The 19,757-nt window shown below is 37.0% G+C and overlaps 1 protein-coding gene across 1 annotated transcript in view; it reads right to left on the bottom strand.

Annotated features, from left to right (window-relative positions):
• Cbl (E3 ubiquitin-protein ligase CBL) overlaps positions 1 to 10,262 on the bottom strand; it is a gene marked incomplete at its 3' end in the record, with an annotated part of 439,016 nt that extends 428,754 nt beyond the window's left edge. The window contains exon 1 of the mRNA XM_090412949.1: positions 9,715 to 10,262. Within this exon, the coding sequence (XP_090269075.1) occupies positions 9,715 to 10,262 (548 nt within the window). The remainder of the gene's footprint in view (positions 1 to 9,714) is intronic.
• Between the last annotated feature and the right edge of the window lie 9,495 nt (positions 10,263 to 19,757).

The raw sequence follows: 19,757 nt of genomic DNA, 5'->3' as shown, positions 1-19,757 counted from the left end.
TGGATGTTAGTGTGTTCCTTAATAACCAAGTAATCCTATGTGTAATCTTGGACACCTTAGCAATGTGTCCCCTGAACTTCATCTCCCTATCCACCAACATCCCTAAGTCCCTAGCCTCATCAATCTCTTGAAGTACCATTCCATCAATGTACACAGCAGGTAATCTTTTAATCCCAAAATACATAACTTTTACACTTTTACACATTGAACTGACATCCATTACCCTTTGCCCATTTTGCCAGCTTATTTAAATCATCCTGCAAACTCTCAACATAAGCTTGATTTTTTATTTCGCTACACAACTTATGCATCATCAGCAAACAACTGAATATCTCCCCTCAAGCCATTTCCAATATCATTTATGTACAAATTAAACAACAGATAATGAATAACAGAGGGGAAAATGTACATCCTTGTCTCACACCAGATTTAACATTAAACCATCTTCCTGTACCTCCTTCAATTCTAACTGATGACTTACAACTCAAATAAAGTATTGCTTGATATAATGACCCATTGACACCATATAACTGTAGCATATTGAATAGCTTCTCTCTTGGCACCGTGTCATATGCCTTTTCCAAATTGACAAAACTTGAATATAGATCTTTGCTATATCCTCATAATTTCTCAACTATTTGTCATAAAGTGAAGATTTGATCCCGACAGCCTCAATTCGGCCTGAATCCAGCGTGCTCTTCACCAAGTTTTTCTTCCACAATTCTTCTCAACCGTTTTCTCAAGTATATTTGCATAAATCTTACCCAAAACACTTAGTAGGGAAATACCTCTGTAATTCTCACATTCAGTTTTATTTCGCTTTTTATATATGGGTACTATGAGAGCTCTACTCCAAACATCTGGAATTCGTCCCTCTGTCCAGGCCTTCTGAACTATGCAGTGCAGCCACTGTAAGATTTTTATACTACCATACTTCAGCATTTCTGTTCGAATATCATCTACTCTTGCTGCCTTTCCACATTTCAAGCCTTTGATGGCTTTTTCTACTTCAAGTATGGATATGTATTCCTGACTGTATGCCTGTTGAATGTTTTTATACCACTGTGCTATCACTGCTTCTTTCATTTAGCAATTTTTCGAAGTAATTACTCCATACTTCAAGGATATCTTTTTCTCCCATTTTCATGTCACTTTTATCATCTCTAATTCCTTTTACAGCACTCTTTCCTCCATTTCTAAGCTACTTCAACAACCTCAAGAATATTTTGCCACCTTCTTGATATTTATTTTCCATGTTCTTGCCAAAGACCTCCCATGACTTTTATTTAGCTAGTTCTACACAGTGTTTAGCATTCTTACATTTGTCTCTGTATTCTCTAAGAGCACAAGCTGACTTATTTGCCAGGAACTTTTGATATGCATTCTTCTTTTCCTTCACTGCCTCTTTAACTTCTTGTGTCCAACATGGAGTTCTGATTTTTCTATCCTTGCAGACAACCTCACCACGCCTCTCTGGCTGAATCAATCAGGGTTTTCTTCAAGTCTTGCCACTGAATCTCCAAGTTTGGTTCCTGTTCTCAAACTGTTTCTTTTTTTCTTCAATAATCTTTGTGTATTTTAGTCTGCAGTTCACATCTGAGAGCTGCTCAATCTCTTTAAAATTGCTTTTAATCGCTTTAAAACTTTCTTACATGTTATTCATTTCAATATGAAATTCAATTTTATCCTGCTGAAGTCTAAATAGTGATCACTTCCAATTTCAAATCCTCTGTATACTATGGTGTCCTGCACCAGGGAGAAAACATCACTATCAACAATAACAGTCAATAAGACTTTTCTTATTCCCTGCCTCTTCTCTCCATGTGAATTTGTGCACATTTTTATGTTGGAACATGGTGTTAATAATAACCAGTCCATGTCCTGAGCAGAAATCCAACAGGTATTTGCCATTATTATTAGCTTTGCTCTTTTCTCCAAATTTTCCCAAAATATTATTGTATGTCTGAAAACCATAACCTTATAAGAGTATATATAACCTTAGTTGTTGAAAGTTTTTCACTTGGTTATGAAGTCATTAGCCTCTATATAAAAGTTGGCATATCATGAAGTTAATTCATGCACAAACTTTGCTTACACTTAGATAAAGGATGAAACCAAGAATATTATTTCTCTGCATCTTTAATTTATAATATAACCTTATTGAAAGTTTATTTTCCACTTGGTTAGAGTATAATAAATTTAGTTTAATCCTTTATCCAAGTGTGAGCAAACAAACTTTGTTTGCTCACACTTGGATAAAGGATTAAACTAAATTTATTATACTCTAACCAAGTGGAAAATAAACTTTCAACATCTTTCTCTAAATCCAGAGTAATTTATTAAAAAAGGGTGGCACACCAATTGGCAATTCCTATAGGTGGAGATGACCTGCAAATGCTTCTGCCTGATATCTCGACTTGGGCCTGGCTCCCACTGAAGAGACCTCAATAAAGGTCGAAACCGGTCTGGGTAGTGGCCCTTCCCTTAATGCATAACAATAGACATATCCGCAAGGAGATGTGTTTTGCATTATAGGAGATACTAGGATAGGAGTGTTGGTAGCTTGCTCCACCTTTGCAACGAGTTGCCCTGGTGTATACCACCTTAACCCAGTTCTGAAGATACTTTCAGGCGCAAACTTTGTTTGCTCACACTTGGATAAAGGATTAAACTAAATTTATTATAATATAACCTTAGCACTAATTAATGCAGATGAAATTATATTCCTAAATAAATCCATACAAAAGTCATCAGCATCCTTTAACTAAATAATTACTATAAGAAAACTAACATGAAAATCAACAATAAAAGACAAACTATGAAATTTATTAGTTGTGAAGGAATGTGTGGCTCTGATATCAAAATCAAGATGCTAATATATAGCTGTTTACTTTAAACAGATGATGTTTATACTCTTAAATAAATCCATTACAGAAGTGGAAGAGTTTTTTCCCTCCTAGAAACATGGATTTTTCATTCCACAAAATAGACATATCAGCCATAAGAATACATGTAATTAATAAACAATACCTTATATCAAAGCCTGAGTTGCTTCAGCTGTAAATCCAAAACTAACTATAAATCCAGCAGAAGTGTACAGAATTGGGTTCCTCAACTAATTTGAATAACTGCTGCAACAAACAAAAATGTGGTCATGATTTGGAGGATGAATTCAGACGTATCAGGAAGGAAGAACTTGACAGGTAAAGGCATGTGAATAAAAATCAAACTTAGAAAAAACAGTTAAGGGCAGTACAGTGGATAGCAGAATTTGAATTTAAAAAGATCAGTAGTGCATGGCGACTAATGAAGAAATATTTGTGAGCAGCAATGGCAAATTGTATACCTCAAACGAAACACAAAGCAATCTGGGGTGAAATGGATGACTAGGGATATCAAACAACCTTTTTTGATGAGACCTCAAAAAAGGTTGAAACCGGTCTGGGTAGTGACCTCTCCTCATAATGTAATGACAGTATTACATCTCCTAGGAGCTGTGTTTTACATTATAAGAGAATATCAAGAATAGTGAGGGATCTTGCTCCACCTTTGCTTCGAATTGCCTTCGCCAATAGTTTATCGGCATTGAAACTCATATAGATCATAGTTCTCGATCTTGAGTTTCACTTACTGGCTATATAACAACATAGGATTTTTATCCGCTTAATTTCTATTAAGTTGCCAGAAAACTAGCCGTTTGGCTTTTCATTTTAATTACAAAATATAAGCACACCTTTATGGCATTCGTATAGTGAAGGTATGCAAGTTCTTTTCACTAAGCTTTGATATCTTCCAGGTCTACCTACTCACTGATGAGACCTCAAAAAAGGTTGAAACCGGTCTGGGTAGTGACCTCTCCTCATAATGTAATGACAGTATTACATCTCCTAGGAGCTGTGTTTTACATAATGAGAGAATATCAAGAATAGTGAGGGAGCTTGCTCCACCTTTGCTTCGAATTGCCTTCGCCGATAGTTTATCGGCATTGAAACTCATATAGATTGTAGTTCTCAATCTTGAGTTTCACTTACTGGCTATATAACAACATAGGATTTTTATCTGCTTAATTTCTATTAAGTTGCCAGAAAGCTAGCTGTTTGGCTTTTCATTTTAATTACAAAATCTAAGTTCTTTCGTTAGGAGGAGAAATGATTAAACAATAACCTTGATGGCTGAGATAGCAGTTTCCATCCAGATGGTAAAATAAAGCTAATTAATGATTGTGGTTCGAATAGCAAATATCATAGTTGTCAGTGAAGTGTGTGGGGGGGGGAGAATCCAGATAAAATTTCACATTTTAAGGAGGAAATGTGCTAAAATTGACCATGCCACTGACCTGACTTATGTGTTGCCTACATACAAGGATGCTGATAAATCAGAAGCACAAAACTTAGACCAGTTTGTATTTCTGATGTTGTGACATTATTTCTTGAAAAATTATTCAAAGCTCATATTCAGAATTAAGCAAATGAGTTTATGAAGGTTAGTATGGAATTATTAAAGGCCATTATTATCCTAGTAATCTGGTTCCTTTTATAATAAAGTAACAAGAGCAGTCGATGAGAGGGAAAGTATATATACAGCAATACCTCAATTAATGCTCAGAATGCGTTCCTAGAAGACAAAGCACTAGTCATTTTAACACATAGTAAATAGGGATAGGAGAATATGCGATGAAGAATAAACAAGTTTTACTTTAATTTTAAGTAAATTTAAGCATTTAAAATATGTGTGCTTTGGCATTCTCTTCCGGAAAAGTCCTGTTTCATCAACATTAAAAACTAGTTCGGAAGTATAATTTCCTCTTTCAGTTATGTCTCTTAAAGTTGATGGAAAGGCTGAAGCAGCTTATCTGCACTTGCCACTTCTCCAGCAATTCGAATATTATAGAGGTTGCTTCCTTTTTTAAATCTATTGAACCAACTTCTGTTAGCTGCAAAGTTTTTGCTCGTATCCTCTCTTTGTTTTTGAATATGATTAAAAATACTTCTGGCCTTTCCATGATTATTGCCTGACTTAATGGCAGGTTGCATTTGGTTTCATCATCAATCCAAATGGAAAGACATTCCTCCATTTCCTCTAAAACACTGCTTCTGGATCGGGTTACCTTTGTTGCAGAAGACATTGTGGTTGCTGAACACTTAATTCTGTCCTTGTTTTTTTAAATTGTTTGTTTAGTAGAAGTAGACAAATTTAAAGCGGTTTCAATGTCAACTTGACGTTTACCTTTTTCTAATTGCCTCGGCACCTGCATTTTAATATCGAGCAAATTGCTTTTTTTTGTATCGGTTTTGTTTTGTTTTAACCTTTTGCTGATTGGTTCGGTTCAGTTCAGGAATAATCATATTATATACAAATTAAGGGAAATACAGCAATAAATTCAATCAGTGTAAATTTAGTGCTTTTTAGGCTTCGAGTAGAACTGCGTTATATTGAATCATGGAATATTTAGCACTTTTTTTTAGGGATCAAAAAAAAAAAAAACTGCATAAAAATGCTGGCCTGGTTGGCAGAGTGGTTAGCATATCCTCTCTATATCACACGGTGTTCGAATCCCACTGTGGGCATGGATGTTTGTTTGTGAAAATACTAGTGGTGGTCAGTGGTAGATGGCATTGGTATAGATGATGAAGGTAGTTGCAGCTAGTGGAGTGGTGGAGAGTTGTAGAGTAGGTACCCTCCCTTGATGAGTCTTTGGACACCCTGGAGGTGTTATGTAATAATAATAATAATAATAGTGAATCAGTGTTAATCAGGGTAGCGTTAAATTGGGTCTTACTGTATTGTCATTTTTCTAGATTTTGCAATATATGGGTTCAGATATCAGGTTATTGGATTGAAAATGGGCTTTCTAATTGATATCAGAAAGTTGTGTATGTGGGTATAATATCAGGGAGAAGAAACATTACAAATGGTGTTCCACAGGTCTCAGTACAGGGAATATTAAACTGCATATCAATAATACTCTCACTGGGTTGCAGGAAGATATTTAGTTGTTTGTAGATCATGTGAAGGTTGGTAGGTGATTAATCATAGTGTAATGCTGTGGCTCTTCTGGAGGATATATGAATAAGCTGGAAAATTAGGCAAATGCATACAGTGATTGTGGATAGCAATTTGAAATTCAGAGAACATACCGAAATATTGTAAAGACAATTTAGAAACTTCTGCAATACTGAGGCGAACACTGACCAATAGAGATAAGAGGATCACAGTTCCACCGTATAATGTCCTGAAACCATTAATTCAATCTGGATTACTGTGCTCACTGGTACTGGGGATTTGAAGGGAATGAAATAACTTTAGAGAGAGGAAACAAACATAAAAATATTGAGACTGAGGACGTGTAATCTACAGAACTTGGTGGACAGAAGATGAACGGTGATATGAGTGAGACATTTAAACTGTTGATAACTAATTAACTGTTAGACACTGGGGAGATTTTTTCATATGTCAGAACAAACTGGGTTGTTTGTGAAATATTTATGGCAAGAGCAACTAAGACTAACGTATGATGCTTGTTAACACACTCATGGCAAGCACCAGACAAATTATAGCAAGTCATAGTTGCCATGGGAAGGAAGCAACAAATAATTTTGTGGCTCAGATTTGCATATTGGATGCACACACACAACAAATCATTAAATCAAATGATTTGCTGAATGCTCGCTTCTTTGTTAAATTAAACAAATGTGCTTGAAAAGTATATTTATTTCTGTATTTTTTTTTAATTTGTATTTCTCTTTATTGTCTTTTAAAAATAATATCCCTAAGTGAATAAACAATATATTAACACATCAATTTCCACCCTACCATAACAATGCACAAAAAAAAAAAAAAAAAATTTAAATTTTTTTTGCAGCACGAAGTACAGTATCATCTCCTAATAATGTGTTTCGAAATATTCATAAGGAAAATTTATTCTAAGATTATCCTTCTATTTGTTTACTACTATAGCAAACTACTTGAAGTTTATTTCCAAGAAAATACTTGATAAAAAATTGAAGTAGAACTGATGCAGACAAAATAGTTGAATTATTGAGTGATCACTTTGAAAGGATATATCATCCACTTGAAGCATTTCAATAACAGACATGACAAGGGTTAATGTGGACATAGGGGTAGAGGAAGTTGTAGCATGTAGGATATTACAGAATGTCGATGTGAATACAGCTATGCATTTGGATGGAATAGCTTGCATATTATGAGATATGCAAGCTATGCTAGGGAATTGGTTGGATTATTTAATCTGAGTCTCCACTCTGGTAAAGTTCCAAGGGAATAGAAAGAGGAGACAAACAAAATAAAAAAACCTTATAAAGGTTCTTTGTGCCCTAGATGAGATTTGGTCTTCTCAGCTACATATTGTTGATACTACAGAAGCTCTATGGAAGCCAAAAAAGGAAGTGTTGAGTAAAAGGTGAAAATTAGTTTTTTTTTTCTTTTCCATGGAAAACAAAGAAATGAGGAATGCACTGCTTGAGAGGGTAACAATAATTTAGACAGTGAATAAGTTCAAGAAGTGGTTTGTTATCAGACTGCATTATCTAAGACAGACCTTCCCACTTCCATGGTCCTGAATATTATATGTATAAAATCTCTCTCTATGAAAATCATTCATGGACAAAACACTCAATCACTCCAGCAACCCACTCCATGCATTCACCACCCTTCAAGCAAAAAAATATAGTATTTAACTTCACTCTTATACAGTACAGCACAAAAAAAAAAGTACTGAATAACTACGATATATATCATGGAGTAAACGGGTTTATCAATAAAGAAATATAGTTGTAGATGTATATATCATCATGTTTACACATGATGATATATACATCTACAACTATCAATGGAATCGTGGTCAAATAAAGCTTTAACGACAGTAGATGACATGTTCGAAATGGGCACCTTTTGACAGGTACTCATTTCGAGACAGGTTTGCAGCACATGAGAAGGTTCTCTGTCATCTTGGAGAACAAGGGTTGGGATATATCATGCACTTTTACCCCTTAGTTCATCAAGGTTTGAAGGAGAGGATGTTTTAATACCCATTCCTTCAACATACCCAATATAAATCACATCACTTGATGCCTTTTATAGTTGTGTAGGAGAATGTGAAGGATATGGGAATTCTGCGAACCTCAAAATGAGCTTCCTGGGGAAGCATTCTGATAATAGGCTCTAGAACCACACGATGTGAGATAAGTTGCTCCCATTTGTTGGAATACACATGCATGAAATGTTTTCTGCACAACACATCCCATGCAAAACCAATACATTCTCGATGTAGCATCCACTATTCAAGGTCACATTACACCATCCTTCAATGAAGTAGTGCCCAATTATGCCATGGCCGGAAACTGCACACCATACAGTGACCTTCTGACTGTGAAGAGGTTTCTCTTGGAAAAATTCAAGTCTCGCGAAACCAAGAAAGCTGCAGGTTTGTCTGTTTACATGACTGCTTAGATGAAAATGCACTTCATCCAAGAACCAGACAATATGGAGGAAAGTTGGATCTTCATAGGATTGGCCAGCACATGTGCAAAGTATCCCCATGATGCAGCATAATCTGTTGCTGTTAAACACTGACCAACCTGAATGATGTATGAAAAGCCACCCAGCTCCTTAAAGATTCTCTGTAGCGACAGCCTCAATATCCCAAGTTTTACCACTGTTTGGTGTCGACTGGCATTTTGGAGACTAACACTTGCTCCATCACACATCCATAATCCTCATTTGTGTAAACAGTTCAGAGTCTCCCCAAATGCCCTTTGATTTGCAGCAGAACACCTTTGGTATGTTGGAAACTCTCAATTAAGGCAATGATGACACTAATGCTGGGGGTACATTTACAGAAACGAACAAACTGCTCACCAACATGTCCTAGGTGTGGACTATTTGTTCTACCAACTCCATATGAAAGAAAATAATGTTCAACAATAAACAGCTTTTCTTCCATTGTCAACACATCACTACAGCTAAATGTAATGGCATTGACTATAGATGTCCTTTAGATTTTATATATCCAGTTTAAAAACAAAAAACTTGTCTAAAAATATATGCATATATTTTTAGACAAATTATATATATAATACCTTTACCATATGCATTTATTTTATTAGTTTATGATTCAGCAGGTCCCCTTAATAGAAAAATAGCAAAGCTTAGTATTCCCTTTATTATTTTATTTATATGACTTAAATTAGCACATGTCAAAAGTTCTACACCATTCTCCATTTTTTTTTGCGGGGGGGGGGGTTCAACCTCCATCCAAAGGACAGCATTTATGAAATCAAATTAGAATAAAGACTTAATATTGTTGGTTCATGTGCAGTTCAGAATTTATCAAATGTATTACATTAAGTGTTTAAAAACAAAAATAGGTAAACATGTTTCCCTTGAGGATGTATTGAAATTTGTATGATTACACATTTTCCAACTGTGTTAGCGGCAATTTACGGAAGGAAGGAAGGAGGTGCCGAGGAGGAAGGGAAGTAATTGTTATCACCTGTATACAAACTTCATTTGTCATAATCGATAAGCAAATTATATGTTTTTAAATCACGATTAATTTATGTCCCCCAGTCAGCTATTGTTATATCCACTTAACAGAACTACGAAATCCATAAACTCAAAAAAGGGCATTCAGAAATATAACTCAGAAATTATTCAAATTCTAATTGTTCCAAATCGTCGCTTTAGAAATCTTACCTCTCACCAAATGCTGTTTTCCAAAAGTCTGCAGCATCACTTTTCGTAATACGGAAACTGTCACCGGCAAAAGTGCCGTTCGGGTATATAGCTTTCAGTTCGGATAACATATGACTGAACACCAAGCTCAACTTAGTTAGGTTTCTTCGGTAATGTGAAGTTTCATCAAACATCTTCTCCTTACCTTCTTTAAATAATTTAATTGCTTGCTTACACTTCCTATTAAGATTTTCTATGAATATTCTAAAATACTCATTCTCGTTTAAAATGTGCATTTTGTCCTCGTGTTTTGCGTAAATTACCCGCAAATGTTGATACGTATCTGGAAGAATATCTAAAATAAACGGCGGACTGTTTTTCAGATTGATTTTAGGATGCTGACACAGTTTTACTACCTTGTCCATAAGTTTCCAAGTTTTTTCAATTGTTCGTCTATCTATAACAAACTTAGGGGTGGCCATGGCTTCAGAAAAAGCATCTTGTAAACGACTGAATAAAGACGATATATTCATTGCTTGCAGATTCCTAGCCCTGTTGCTCACCGCCATTTTGATTCTTGTTTCTCATAAGGCCTATAGTGGTGGGAGTGAATGGATGAACAAATGAATGAATAGGTGGACGAACGAATGAATGAATGAATCACCCTTGAGAATAAATAAACAACCTTTTTTTTTTTTTAATTTTGATGGAGTTATCATTATTTCATGTCTCATATTACTCTTTTTAATTATAGTTTAAACAGCTAAAGTGGTATTTAAAAATTTCTTTACCGTACAAATTTAAGATTTATTTCATTTATGTCAATAAATAAAAAAAAGAAAACATATATATATATATATATATATAATTAACTAAATGAAAGAAACAAAAAGAAGAAGGCACCATGGTAATTCCTCAAGTTTATAAAGAAATCTTATATTATAACAGAGATAAAAACAGGCAACAGTTAGCGCGAAGAGTGTGAATATTAAAAGAAGGGGAAAATGTAGTGCTGTATGGGGGATTCTACAATTAGGGATGTAAAAAATTATAATCATTAACACATGTCATCCAAGTTAAAAGATTGCTGGTATAACTGAGACCGTTACTTTGCAGATAGTGAGATTATTTAGGTAGTGGAATGAAAGATTTTCTACGAGACATGGTTTCAAAGACTTGACGACAACAGCTAATGCGAAGAAAGATCATGAGTGTACCACCAAGCTCTGAAAATGAGGAATTAAATAGATGACCGGTTATAGCAAATGGTTTTATGTCGAGATTGCATAAAAACCTTTGTAAAGAAACGAAACTGAATATTCTTAGAAGTTTTTTCACTTGGTTATACTATAAATTAAAGATGCCAAGAAATTATATGCTTGGTTCAATCATTTATCCAAGTGTAAGCAAATAAAGTTTGCACCTAAAGTAGTTTCGGTGCTGGGGAAACTCGTGGTAGAGGTGGTATGACTTCACATTACTTGCCTTAGTATCCCATAATGCAAAGCACATCATCTTCTGGACATGTATAATGCTATGCATTATGGGAAGAGTCACGGTTAAGTACAGGGTTACCTCTCCAGAAACTCATGAAATCACTAAGATTACCCAACAATGAGTGACTTGAGTGATAATTTAACTGAGTAGTGGCTCTGCTCAGTGATAGGCTCCCCCCTACCACCAAGCAGAACTCCTCATATTCCAGGAAAAGCATCAGCCAAGGAAGTCATAATACAGGCCACCCCAATGGATCCAAATCCCTGGATGCTCAAAAGCTCCCTAAAGTAAAAACCTTAAGGGAGCAAAAAATCTGCTCCCTGGAATCAAACCACCAACCAGTTTGCCTGTTTAAGTATGGGGTTACCTCTCCAAAAACTCGTGCGATCACTCAGATTATCCAACAATGAGCGATCTGAGTGATCATTTAACTCAGCATTGGTTCCCCCCAGTGGCAAACACCCTACCACCAAGCAGGGCCATAATCTCAGCGATGGCCCCACTCAGAGACAGGTAAAGCACTAACCCCAACTAGGGTAACTCATATCTCAGGGAAAGCACTGCCCCTTCTGTGCAAAAGAACATCCGTGAAAGCCAGACCTGGAAACAGCAAAACCCAAGCCTCAGTTAAAACTTCATTGGCTACTGCCTTGCAACAACCACTTCTATACAAGAGCACAACCACTTCTGTACAAGAGCACATCAGTTGGAGCCAGACCCAGAGGTGATTGTCATTAACCATTAACGCTACTGTCAGGATGGGTGAAGTATAAGTGCTTTTAATATTCCCCTTTGTCTGTAATGAGAGTTATTTGAGAAGGAGTTTTTTTGAGTAATTAAGCTCGCACTCTGGAGGCAGTTGTATTAGGTATAATCTTCAGTCTTTTATATTTGTAGTAATGTGTTTCATTGTAATTGACAGCTTGTATGATCAGCGGGTTTGAATGTGAACGAAGACGAATATTTTTCTGCGAGATCGCGGAGAAGGGAGGAAATGTATGGAATGCCAGTTTTTCGATGAATCTGTGAATTTCTGATAAACCATAGGGCGTCAAGAATCATCCTCAGACATTTAAATTGGATTTTTTGTAGTTTTGAAATGTTTGATCATGAAGTGTGACTCCATGCTGGTAAGGCGTAGGTCATAACTGGACATATGACCATATGGTAAAGTAGTAATTTATTCTGTAAGTTTAATTTGTTCTTGCGGTTGATGATTGGATAGAGTTGTGCAATGACTTTGGAAGTCATGGAGCCAATGATATTGATGTGTTTGCTAAAAAGGAGTTTATTGTCCAACAATATCCCAAGGTATTTGGTCTTTGATTGCCATGGAATCTTTTGACCAGAAAACAAGATGTCTTCTTTAATGCAGACCTTTCTTCTTGAGAACAGCATAGCTGAGCTTTCGAGGGGGTTCACCTGAATTCTTCAGTTGGTGAACCAGTTTTCTAGAGTGTTAATACTTCCTTGGAGTCTAGTGATTGCTAGGCGAGGGCTGAGCGACCTTGCTAGAATAGCAGTGTCGTCGGCATAGAGGGCTATAATGGTTGTTCTTGAGTTAAGAGGATGTCTGATACATAAGTTGTGAAACGTATTGAGGCCAGGAGAGAACCCTGAGGTACTCCAGCCAGGATTTTACACCTTGATGGCACAATTCCGTTGTTTTTCTTACATGTATCTTTTACTAATGTATGAGTATATGTTTCACTAGTTTAATTGGGATATTGTTTTCAATTAGTTTGAAGATAAGGCTATGATACCAGACCTTATCAAAGGCCTTGACAACATCTAAAAATACAGCAGCAGTATGAAGGTGCCAGTTAAAACCATGGGTGATATGTTCTGTAAGTTAGTGAATTTGTTGCACTGTGTTGTGAGCTTTCGAAACCCAAATTGCTCATTTGGAATTATTTTCTGTTTGTCCATTGATGATTGTAGTCTTGATAGGATGACATTTTCTGTTATATTGCTGAGGCAGGAAAGAAGACTGATGGGGCTGTAGCTTTGGGGAAGTTGTGGGTTATTACCAGGCTTTTTCAGAGGTATAATGTCAGCGATTTTCCAATCTGTGAGAAAGTACTGGAACATTAAAATGGAATTGGTGATATTAACTAGATAAATTATGGCTTTCCTTGGGAGTAGTTTTATTATTCAATTGGTAATGCTGTCGGGGCCAGGAGCCTTTTTCTTCTTCAGATGGGAAATAATATTTATTATTTCTGTTGGAGAAGTGGGGGTGATGGTTTCTGAATCATCCGTAGGCTGTCATAGTGCATTTTTAACTTTACAATGAACTTTGTAAATAAGATTGATATTTACGTTTATGTAAGATGGGCTGCATTGATTTTCCAGATTGTCAATTAGGGCTTCTACTTTTTCTTCATCTGAGTGTGCAATTTCAAGTTTGGGTTGTCTTTTGGTACGAAGAGATTTTACAAATTTTCACATGGAGTTATCTTCTGGGTTGATTTCCGTGAGTTTGGATTCCCATTTGGAATTCCTGTGTATCTGGAGGGCTCCTTGAACCTGTCTGTTCAGGTTGTTTAAGGTAGTTTTGTCCTGCGGGGCTCTAGTGTTGTGATGTCGTTTTCTGGCTTTTTTTGACCCAAATCAGGTCCATTATCTCTTCTGAGATCCAGTTGGATGCGTGCAAGACAGTAGTTTGAGTGACTGATACTATTGCTGTGCTGATTTGCCTAGTTAAATTGCTTACAGCTAGGTCAATGTCTTCTTTTTTTGCGAATGATAGGGGTGGGCCAATGTGGACTGGGAGGACCTTAGAGAGCTAGTCCCATGCTAAGAAAGAATGATGGGGAGAGCTGATCCTGGAGTCCTAGATTCAGTAGGATGGGATTATGATCTGAGTTAGGCTCTTCTAATGCCTCCAGCTGCTATTGATATCTGGTGTTCCTGAGGGTAACTGTCTAGTATGTCAGAACTTCTTGATGGGCTGTAGTAGGTGGGCTCAGTGGTTCCAGCTACTTTTGATGAATTGAGTGACGTGTAGTTGAATAAGGTACGTCCTTTGGAGTTGATGGACGATCTGAACCAAGCAGTATGTTTGGAGTTGAGGTCTCTAGCTATAATTATGGAATCTGTGGAGCCAAGGATGGAGTCTAAGTCTGCTGTCAATAGTGGAATGCCGGGAGGATTGTACGCTGCATAGATTTCGAATTTGCCTGCGTTATTTGTGTGCACCTCTACACCTGTCACTTTAAAGTTTAAAGTTTGGGGCTGGTCAGTGCATTGTGGCTTAAATAATTTTTAATAAAAATAATTGTGCCGCCACCACTAGAGTTAAGTCTGTCTGTCCTAAACTTCTTAGTCTTGGGTTGGTTGATGGTCTGAGGTGGAATTCAATTATTAAGATTATATCTGGATTGTATCACTTTGCGAATTCTTGCAGCTCAAGAACTTTATTTGTTAAGCCATCGGCATTCCATGCTGCTGTTATCATGAGGGAATTCGATTTGAATTTTTTAAACATTATAGAGAACTGTTAATATGGATTGAGTTTCTAGACAAAATCTCTTTCTGGAAGATGGCGAGGTGCTTTGCTGAATTCGTGCAGCATTGTAGCAAGTAAAGAGGTTAGAGTTGATGTGAGTTTGGAGCTTGTTTGCTCTTGCGATGAAGGAGTCTGAGTTCTTATCGCTTCCGCATATGATTTGGACATGGGTGAAGATCGAGTGCCTTCCTCTGCTGCTGAATGTGAGGTATTATGATCTGGAGGGCGACCTGCTTGTTTATTGTGTTATTGCTTGGAGGAGCGTGGTTCGTTCTTGTTGATCCACGGTTTTTTGGATGGAAAAGGCATCCCTTGTAATTAGCGAGACGTGGTCCTCTACAGTTGGCACAGCAGGCAGGTGTGGATCTGAGCTTGGTGCAGGTGTTATTCTGGTGACCCTCGCCACATTTCAGGCATCTGTAGGCAGCTCTGCATAGCTTTTTTGCGCATGCCCGAACCTTTGGCATCTGTGACACTGCCCTGCTGATGCCTTCTTCCTTAGCGGTTAGGTTGTAATTTTGAGCTTACAAATGTCAGTTACTTCATAAATTTTTTTTTGTGTATTGTCGATTTCGACCAACACCAGCGGCACTGGCCTTTTATCTGAACTCAGCATCCTGCTGACTTTGATTGGGGTAAATCCTTGACTGAACCCCTCTTAGAACCACTTTTAGATTTTTCTTGCTTGCTAGTGCAAAGGTGTGGAGGGGCAATTTGGAGTTGTCCAGCATTTTCGTCATCATGCGATAATCTGTAACAGTTGTATGATGAATCTTTACACCCTCGTCAGTATTTCTTGCCCAGGAGCAATTGATATTTTGTTCCCTGGGGACTTTGAGACTGTGGTCCATTTGTATTCATCTCGAAGGATAACTGGAGGGACCTTTTCTTTTCTATTTTGAGTGACTTGTGTGTCGTATGTTGTTACATCCTCTTCTATTTCATCTACAGATGATAAAGATGTTTTATTAGATTATTCCTCCTGCGAAATTTCGAACTGTCTGGGAGGCTTTGTAGATGGAACAAGTGTAAAGTCCCCTTCCGTGTCCACATTATCTTCTTCCGTGTCATTAACTATATTTCAAATTTCAAATTTCTTTAAAATGAATTTAAGAATGTCAAGTGACATATCTTTTTTTTTAAATTTTGAATGGCATCCTTAATGTCTTTTACGTTCTCCATCCTTGCACACCGTTTGTATTCAAGCAAATATTCCAATGTCTTTAAATATTCCATTTTACCTTGGAGGGTTTAATAACAAATCCCATAGACTTAAGCAAGTCTACCAGCTAAACAATATATAATCGCAAAAATAGTCTCTAAAAGAAGAAAGCTTACCTCTACTAATTATCCTTCGGAAATCCCGAAAATATCACACTAATCAAAACGCGAGACTAATAATAAATACACATAAACGCTAACTAACCAACTTTTTAACCTCGCAATTCTCTCTCCTTTACCCAGAGGTGACAATTGACAATTGACATTTATGTCTTTAAAGGTGAAGCAATATGCTTTTCATATTCCCTGCTATCTGTTGCAGTTACAGTGAGGATAAAATTTATGAGCAGTTTGCTCGCCCTGATTGGGCATGGAGATTATGTCGCTCTAGGAGATTAAAATAGCTTTTGGTGTTCTATGCTTGAATTTGTCCGTTGCCTCGTATGCTACAGCTTGCTGAACCAAATCGTTGTGGTGTATAGAGGTCTTTAGGAAGAACTTAGATGCTCAAGATTGTAGAAAAGACAAAATGTAGGGAATATTTGTATCTCTATGAAGTTGATTGTTTCTAACATACTATGGGGCGTTCAGAATCATTCTCAAGCACTTGTTCTGTACTCGTTGTTTTTTGATAATGTTAGTATTTGAGGTGTGACTCCAGGCTGGAGAGGCGTAGATGATGATAGGACGAATCGTCATCTGGTATAGCTGCAATTTGATTCTGTACTTAGCTTGCTGTTTCTATTATTTAACGGATAGATCTGAACGATGGCTTTAGATGCCTTTGCACATGCAGACTTGATGTGTTGGTTGAAAGTTAGCTTTTTGTCGAGAATTGCACTCATGCATTTTGTTTTCGCCAGGGAATTTTAGTATTGAATAGTAATACATCTCCTGCAGGAGATAATGGCCTTTTCGAAAAAAGAATAGCTGAGCTGTTTTGGTGGTTGCCTTCCAAACATGTATGACATCCCGCACAATTAGATGCCTTCCATCTTGGCCCTGTATTAGGATGACACAGCAATACTAACCAGATCTGTATATGGAAAACAGCAGTGGAGCTAACAGGGATCCCTGCAGCACTCCAGCAAAGATATGGCGCTGGGATGAGGTAGAACCATTGATTTTTGACTTGCATTGATCATTCTGAAGATATGAACCGATTAGATGAAATTTTTAGTGAGATACCGGCTGAGATTAGTTTGTGTAGGAGTCCAAAATGCCAGATTTTGTCAAATGCTTTGGATAGGTCTAGAAAAACAGCTCCTGTGCACTGGCCCAGTTATAGCTGATGGTGATGTATTCCACAATTCTGTGAATTTGCTAGGTAGTACTATGGTGTTGCCGAAAACAAAACTGTTATTTAGGGAGGATGTTTAGGTCATTTACTGAGATTTGGAGTCGTGAGAGGATGACCTTCTCTGCAACCTTACCCAGATAGGAGATAAGACTGATTGGACGATAATTTTGCGGTAGATGTGGGTCCTTGACTGACTTATGTATAGGGATTACATCTGCCAGTTTCCAGGTGGAAAGAAAATAGTGAAGTATTAGGATTGCATTTATTATAATAGTCAGGTGCACTACAGTTTTTTGAGGCAGTAGCTTCATCACCCTGTTTGAAATGCCGTCTGGACCAGGAGCTTTTTTGTTCTTTAAGTAATAATATTATATATTTCGCCAGGTGATGTAGATACAATGGAATCAGTACCGGTAAGTCCTTATAAGGACTGGCTTAAAGGGGCGAAGCAAGAATGCTTTTCATCTTCCCCGTTATCTGTAGAGGACAGTGTAGGGATAAGGTGTTATGAGCAATTAAAGCTCTGATCATGGCATGAGGGTAACAGCAATAGCCGAGCCTCAGTTAGAACTTCATTGGCTACAGCATTGCCATCCATTACCTTCCAAGAGTATTGGATTGAATGAATCAATCACCGCATCTCATGGTCGATTGATTCAACCAAACCTCAGTACCGGTAATTTGAAGTAATGCCGAAGTCATATATCCATATACGAGTTGCCAAAGGGTATCACACCTTATTATTAAATTACTCTGGATTAGAGAAAGATGTTAGAAGTTTTTTCACTTGATTATACTATAAATTAAAGATACCAAAAAATTATATACTTGGTTTATTCCTTTATCGAAGTGTAATAAATATAGTTTGCGCCTGAAGTATTATCAGGAGTTTTCCCATAATGCATAGGATTATACATGTCCGCAAGATGTGCTTTGCATTATGGGATACTAAGGCAAGTGATGTGAAGTCATACCACCTTTACCACGAGTTTGCCCAGTCCCTGAAAAAATACTTCAGGCATAGATTTCGTTTGCTTTTACTTGAATAAAGGATTGGAGCAAGTATATAATTTCTTGGTTTCTTTAATTTATAGTATAACCAAGTTAAAAAACGTCTAACATCTTTCTATAATCCAGAGTAATTTAATAATGAGATGTGACTCCTTTTGGCAACTCTTTAATGAAACTAAATATTACGTTATAAAAGTCTGAGATGAGTTTGGTAAAAGGGAGGATTTTTTTAAGGGTGATGGTTTGCATTTCACTGGAGGAGGTTCAAGCCATTTAGGACATTTATTGATAAGGGATAGAGTAAATGGTCAAAAACAGGGAAATGGGATTTGCGAAAGAGGCAGCGCTCGACACTATTAACGTCAATAATCTCTGTGAATGTGTTATTAAATGATGATAAAAAGTTTGGATGAACTATAAGGAGTAGGGAAGAAGTTGTAGCCTTACCACAAGAGTTGAATAGACTGAGGACATGGGAGTGGGAATTCCGGTTTAATGTTGTGATATGTAAGGTTTTAAAATTTGCAAAACGTAGATGGGATGTAAATTTATTATTGGTTGGGATATATTGTTCGAGAGGACGAAATAATAGATATTGATGTGATAATGGAAAAGGATCTGAAATTTATAGGACATTTTTTTTCCAAAATTGTGTGGACAACACAACGAATTCTGGAAAGATGCAGAGGACACTGACTTGTAATCTCCTTACTTCTACAAGTTGTAGAAGTAAGGAGATTCTGGTTCCATTGTATTAGCCTCTGATTAGGACACATTTGGATTACTGTGCACAGATCAGATTTTGCGTTTTCAAAAGGATGAAGAGATGCTGGAGATGGTCCATAGCAGATTGACCAAAATAGTTTCTGATCTTTGGAATGTTGAATATGAAGAAGGGTTGAGATGACGCAATTTTCGGAGTCTAGTGGATAGGAGGAAAACATGTGATATGATAGAGACTAATATTAGTAAGGAGTTGTAGTAGGATTAACACTGAAGAGTTGTTTCATAAAATATTTGGAGATTGGTGGAGAACAAGAAGTCACTCCTTGAAGCTATGTAAGGAAGGTGAGAGAAAGGGAGTGAAAAACAAATTTTTTGCATGGCGAGTTGTGAATGATTGGAACAGTGGCACACCCAGGGGGGGAGTGATAGGGGGCCTTGGCGATCCCAAACAAAATGGAAAAAACACTAGAAAAGTTTCCAAAAGTCTTTTTCTAATTAAAATTCATTTTGTTATTTATGTGTCGTGCCTTCTATTTCTATACTTATGAATTACGGATCATTGCAGATGCTCGGTCTTACGTCGTACGCAATGCGTAGTGTGTATTCTCAAATCGTCTAATCATCTCGACCTCCCCCCTCAGATTAAATCCTGAGTGCGCTACTGGATTAGAATGTATCGCATGAGAACGTGGTGTCTACAGAGAATTTGAATATGTTTACCGTGTGGTGTGATGATCTGTAGGCATAACAAAAGGGACCAATTAGATGAGTCTGTGATACCATCAGGTCAAGATAATA

This window comes from Typopeltis vanoorti, chromosome 23, assembly GCF_054136105.1.
Source record: "Typopeltis vanoorti isolate ZY-2024b chromosome 23, IOZ_Tvanoo_1.0, whole genome shotgun sequence".
Classification (NCBI taxonomy): Eukaryota; Metazoa; Arthropoda; class Arachnida; order Uropygi; family Thelyphonidae; genus Typopeltis; species Typopeltis vanoorti.
The sequence above is the reverse complement of the archived record's forward strand: the minus strand, read 5'-3'. Positions and strand labels throughout refer to the sequence as shown.